This window comes from Benincasa hispida, chromosome 10 (genome assembly GCF_009727055.1).
Source record: "Benincasa hispida cultivar B227 chromosome 10, ASM972705v1, whole genome shotgun sequence".
Classification (NCBI taxonomy): domain Eukaryota; kingdom Viridiplantae; phylum Streptophyta; class Magnoliopsida; order Cucurbitales; family Cucurbitaceae; genus Benincasa; species Benincasa hispida.
In genome coordinates this window covers 34,316,807-34,322,806 of record NC_052358.1, presented here as the reverse complement: position 1 = coordinate 34,322,806, position 6,000 = coordinate 34,316,807, and the positions used below count along the sequence as shown (strand labels likewise).

The 6,000-nt window shown below is 34.3% G+C and overlaps 1 protein-coding gene across 1 annotated transcript; it reads right to left on the bottom strand.

Annotated features, from left to right (window-relative positions):
• Positions 1-3,209: 3,209 nt before the first annotated feature.
• Positions 3,210-5,276, bottom strand: LOC120088876 (high mobility group B protein 1-like). Its single transcript, XM_039046314.1, has 7 exons — positions 5,143-5,276; positions 4,500-4,607; positions 4,332-4,389; positions 4,166-4,210; positions 3,871-3,951; positions 3,642-3,749; positions 3,210-3,511 (listed from the first exon to the last, which is right to left on the bottom strand). Exons 1-6 carry the CDS (start codon positions 5,190-5,192, stop codon positions 3,642-3,644), a joined length of 450 nt encoding a protein of 149 aa, XP_038902242.1. The 5' UTR covers positions 5,193-5,276; the 3' UTR covers positions 3,210-3,511.
• Between the last annotated feature and the right edge of the window lie 724 nt (positions 5,277-6,000).

Genomic DNA, 6,000 nt, shown 5'->3' with positions numbered 1-6,000 from the left:
TGTTTATCGTGTCGGGTGTTAGTTTCAAATTCAAAAGTTCAACAAAGCAATTGAAGATATCAAAGGAATAAATCGGAGCTGTGTAAGTTTTTTTGACAACATTAGTTTAGAGCAATGAACTTGCACATGATGGAGGATTCAGATATGGGTGGATGACGATAAATCTATCAGAGTGCATAAATGGAGTCCTCAAAGGAGCTCGAATGTTGCCTATAAATGCTCTTGCTCAAATAACATTCTTCAAATGCATGAACTATTTCGAGAAAAGAAGAGCAGAAATAAGGGATGCATTGGAGCATCAAGATAAACCCAGGACTTGTTGATCCCGATGTTTTGTACGACCAGTCCATTCATCGATCATATGTTGTATGGCGAGATCGTACTACTAGAGAAATATCTTGCAGACGTCGAGAGGTAGGGTTTATTCAGTTGGACTGGCATCTGATCACAGCCTTGGTCGAGAGATAGAGGCTTGAGACGCATACATTTCATATGTCTGTTGGAGAGTGCACTATCACTCTACAAGACATAAAAGTGTTGTTGGGGTTACCTGTTGATGGTGAGTCGGTCACCAGAGTGATGTATGATGACTAGTTAGAAGTTTTTCAACTGTACCTTGGTGCAACCCCACCTGCCGACAAGATTAAAAGATCGAGGTTAAGTTTAATATGGTTAGGAACACAATTTCGTGAGCTCACAGATGATGCAGACGAGGAAACCGTCATAAGATATGTGCGAGCATATATACTATAAATGATGGGTGGAAGTCTGTTTTCAAATAAATCAAGTCATTTTGTTCACTTGATGTTCCTACCACTATTAGCTAACCTCCATGATGCGGGGCAGTATTTGTGGGGTGAAGCATGCTTGGCATGGTTGTATAGACAACTATGCAAAGCAACAAGACCTGAGGTTCGAGAGATAGTTGGGCCTCTCATACTTTTGCAACTATGGGCTTGGGAGCGATTTCCAACAATGGCTCCACAGCTACATCATGTTAATGACGCTCGGTTAGTTGGACGAGCCTATGGTTCTCGGTATGTTGTTTTAATTCTATTTAATTTTTATTCACTGATCTAGTTAATTTAAATTCTAAATTATCAATTTAAAAATTTAGATGGAGAGACAAAATTTGTGTGACTAGGACAGCCACACATGTAGTCAACCAGTATAGATACATGTTTGATGAACAGGTACATTATACTAAACCTAATTGATTATTTTATTCACATTTTTATTGTATTTGTCTTTAATATTCTTTAATATAATATTTTGTGTTCAGGTTATTTGGGAGCCGTAACAAAATTATTTGCATACTTTGCCTAATTTTTGTACAAATGGTCAAAACATATGTGCGGATGATGAAGTCCTCTCATATGTTTTCACATTGGTGAGTTGGCATCTTCCTGACAGGTGGAATGGAGACAATTCGGTTTTTTCCAAGCAAAGGGGATATCCCAATCGCCTTGTAATAGCTGAATCCGGTACTTGCATGATATTGAACCTAAGGACTGGAGATTGGTCCGAAAAAAGTTGGACACAACATTTGGTAGTGTACGATGGCATTCTACTCGTGCAAGGTTAATTACGAGTCGAGGGGTTTTCTCTTGAACAGTTTTTGACCACAGATGTCACTCCCCAGAAATAATTTATTGGTAATAATAATATCAATAAGGCGCTACGTTCTTCGTATCGGTGTTATGAGCAGCTGTGGGTCATCTGGTAAATGAATGAATATTATCTAATTTTTTTAATTTAAATTTATTTTAAATATTGTCTAATTATTTTATAATTCACAGAGATCGAACAACAGTAGACTTCCTGAGGTTGTGAATGATCCGAATCAGGTTCTTGCTATATGTAGTGACAACCAAAGCTATATAGAGGAAATTCATTATATGTACGATATACCTATTGTTCCTCCACCAGCTCCTAGACATAGAGGACCTGTTCGGGAATAGGATGGGTTTGATGAGGTTTCACATAGTGTGGAAGAGTTGCCCCTATGACGCAGACGCAGAGTCAAACTGATTATATTAGTCCGATGATGATGATGCCAGCATTTGGTTCAGGACATTATGACTAAGAGGCTAGTCCTTCGTCTTCATACGTGCATGGACATGGTCAGGGTCGTGGAGAGCATAATGAATATTTATATTATGAAGTGCAGAGGTACCAGAGCAACATCAAGAAGAACCCGAGCAACCTCAAGTTCGAAGTCGACGACAACAACCAGCTCGAAATCGACGACGTCCGCCTTGTGGGACACATTGATTTTTGTAATTTTTTTATATAAATGAGATATTTAATTTATATTTTTTTATTTTTATGAGTTATTATTTTTTTAATTTATTCTTTTTAGAGTTTAAATAAAATAATAAATATTTTTAGAATTTTTTTTTATAAAATGGAAAATTAAAAAAAAAAAGAAAGAATTAGAAAGAAGAAGGTGGAATGTGTAATAATTAAAAAGGAAAAAAAGGAAAAATTTGTACGGTATTCTCGCTCTCTATCAAAATCTCGCTCTCGAATTTGATTAGCTCGTTAGCTCGTTAGCGGCAAAAAGAAGGAGATTCATTAGCTCGTTATTTAGTCAGCAGATGACAGAATTCGTTTGAAAACAACAATATTTTCCTAGAAAAAAAAGGTCGAGGGTTCAAAATTCGACCTATTATTTAAAACAACAATATTTTTACAAATAGTTTGAAAACAACAATATTTTCCTAAATAATTTCTAAAAGTACAATATCCTTTTAATTTTTCCCTTTCTACCTGCTTCAAATGTTTTAGTATCCCTAATTTAGTAGCTTTTAGGGTCGAGAATGGTTGTAGTTATACTCTAATGTTTTGTGTAATTTATTCATATTTATGTATCCAACTCTATTCATACAAAAAAAATTAAAAGTAGTTTAAAAAAGTAAAAAAAAAAATTTCATGTGACAAAGTATGATTGGCCAATGTAACCTAAAATGCACCTATGTATTTTTTCTGTTGATGTGTATTTTAATTAACTTTCTAATGTAGCTTTAAAGATGTAGTTAATTATTTTCATCCCTTGTTCAAAACTTTGATTCAAATTGGGTTCACTCATCAATGAAAATGGAAATTTGCTCTATAAGACCAGAGACTTGGATTCGAAAACTACAACTAATTAAGAAGTATTAAGACGAAGTATTAAGACGAGTCCACAAAGTAATCCTTTACAGAAATTTAAAACTAAGATTTTCTTTGTTCCGAATTCAGAAATATCCATAAGAAATTTGAATCGGAAATTCAAAACATGCAACCCTTGTTAACCAGAGAATAATCACAAGAGAATTGAGTTCACCACTAGAGCAGTACATAGAATATACATATGATAGAAAGAAATATTTTGTGCTAAAATTGTTAAAGAGTTGCGCAAATTCTAGCTTCCTGTCGACTCCCTTTGCACTTGCAAGCTTTCGTTCACATAACCATGAAACTTTTATTGATATGAACATCGTTTGTTACCACTAAGTACACTGAAGTCCTGCAAAAATCATGGCAAACAATATAGAAAACCAAATCAGGTGGCCGTAGTGATAAAATTAACACCTATAGTTTAGCTAAAAGAAATAATGGAAGAGGATAATGTACATGATCAGATGTATGAACAATACCTAAGAGCTAGAGCTAGCTTCCTGCTCTGCGTCATCATGGACCTCAGAGGTTGATTTCTGTGATTCAGTTGGCATTTCAATTTCAGCTTCAGCGTCCGCGCAGCAATTCTGTGAACCAGGAGATCTTAGAGAGGAGAGATTCGGATAACAGATGATAAATGAAACCATTGTGATGTTCAGGCAAAGTGAAGGCGAAGGAGTGAAAGAAGAGTGGGAACAAGTTAATTACGAGATTCTTCTTGTAAGCTTCAAGAGCTATCTCATACTCTGCCTTCCTTCGCAAAGCTTTTTCAGCGTAAGGAGCTTTTTCCTGAGGAAGAAGCACAAGTACCACAGATTTGTATCGTCAATCACTCTGATCTAGTTGAGAAGTCAATACAGAGAACAAAACGTGAAACGATCTTCAAATACAGTGACCTCCAATCTTTCTCCTTAATCATTTGTTGTTAAGATTACTCGCTCATTTCTAGTCTCGAATTAGTTTTCTATAGAAATAGTACGAAAATAAGAGATCGTAGTCTTACAGTATCAGACATCGACTTCCATTTCTCACCACCAGCTTTGCCGACCTGCAAAATAACAAAACACAGTTAAACGCAAATATAAAATCTAGCTAGAAGTCCTGATTCTCCACTCAGTCATATCTAAAACATAAGTGGAGCAATAAAAACAAACAGTATAAAATCTCACCACTGGACCAGCTTTTGCATCAGGAAACTCCTCCTTGAACGTCTTTCTGAATTCCTCCCTATCATTTCCAAAACAAGAAATCGAAATCAGAATGGACAAATCTGATGAAAACTAGAACGTAAAAGTAGATTTCAAAACGAAGTAGCCTCAATTATAAATTATTCTTACATGAAAACGAAGAAGGCTGTAGCTGGACGTTTCGGAGCATTTTGATCTTTCTTCGTGGCTTTTTTGCTTTTCGTGGATTTCATCTCAGTCTTTCTCTGCTTCAGCATCCTTCAGAAAACGGATCGATGATTAAAAAAAAAAAAAAATCACGTATATATCAAGAAGAACGAATGTAATCGAATAAAATCTTTAGGAGTATATTCAATTTAGTCTTACATCCAAAAACGTAGGGAAAATAGTAGAGTTAAAACATAGAATACAAAAATAATGTCAGTAGATTAGTTCAGGTATTCAGATAATTGATGAAGGAACCTTGCGTAATAGGAAAGCAAAACTAATAAAAAACTGATGAGAATTAGAGAATGCAGGCTGTAAAATTCAACACAATTAGGAACACAAATAGAGGCGAAACATTACAAAAGAATAGAAAAACAACTTAGAAAGAAAAATGGCCGAACATTACGTAGAAAGCATAAGAACAGAAAAATACAGAGATGAAGAACATAGAATCAGTTGAAGAGAAACTAATCGTACATGAAGTAAAAACATAGATCGAAAATCGAAACAAAAGAACGTAGGAACTTATTGAAGATGAAAATCGAAACAAGAAGCCCAAAATCAGCGTGAAGAAGAAGAAGATTACTGTGCGTTAAGCTTCTTGCGACTGACGACGGCGCTTCTGAGAGCTCTCATGGTGGTTTTCTAGAATTAGGAGAGACGCGCAGAGAAGGAAAGGGAGAGTAATGCAAGGAACAGGGAAGGGGGGGAACGGCTTTATATAATGCGTGATGTGAAATTGAAATGAAGATGAAATGCGCCCAAAAATTTATAATAAATTTTAACCCAAACTTTTTTAATTCTATCGATGATTAGTATTGTTAAACTCATATTATTACATAATTTTATTTATCTATACTACATTTTTGAATAACTTTAACCCTTAAATTTTTAATAAATTGCAAATAATCATTTTTAAAATTTTTGTTCTGGTTTAAAAATTTGATAGAATTTTATGTCAAATGCATCATCATTTCATTATTATTACCCATTTAACACAATTTTGTCATTAAATAAAAAATGTTATGTAATTAATTTGTAATTTTGTCATTTTACACAATTTTATTCAATTTAGGAGTATATGCTACATTAAAGTTTGGTGTTTCATATTCCTGCCGTTATATTATCATATGAATTCATAATGCTAATGAATGGTGTAAATGATTATAATTAATACCCTGTTATTATTATACACAATAAGTTATGAAAACCTTTTTATCTTCCACATACGTAGTTGAATATGTATACCAATGGTGGCGACGAGACTGATGAAGAAAGTGAAAGAGGGTTTAGGTTTTCTCATTTGCTTTTCATTTACTTTTACGCTTACTTTTGTTTTTGTTAAGGAAAAATGTGGGCTGAGGTCTTTCAAACAGAATAGGTTCTCTCTCTCATTTAAAATTCACTTAACAATTTAGTCTCTAAATTTTAGTTTGTAACGATT

Excerpts from the sequence above, each read along its gene's own strand:
- LOC120088876 (XM_039046314.1), bottom strand. The coding sequence starts at position 5,192 with ATGAGAGCTCTCAGAAGCGCCGTCGTCAGTCGCAAGAAGCTTAACGCA. Across the intron at positions 4,608-5,142 it reads CGCAAGAAGCTTAACGCACA|GATGCTGAAGCAGAGAAAGA; the intron begins GTAATCTTCTTC and ends CGTTTTCTGAAG. Across the intron at positions 4,390-4,499 it reads ACAGCCTTCTTCGTTTTCAT|GGAGGAATTCAGAAAGACGT; the intron begins GTAAGAATAATT and ends TGGAAATGATAG.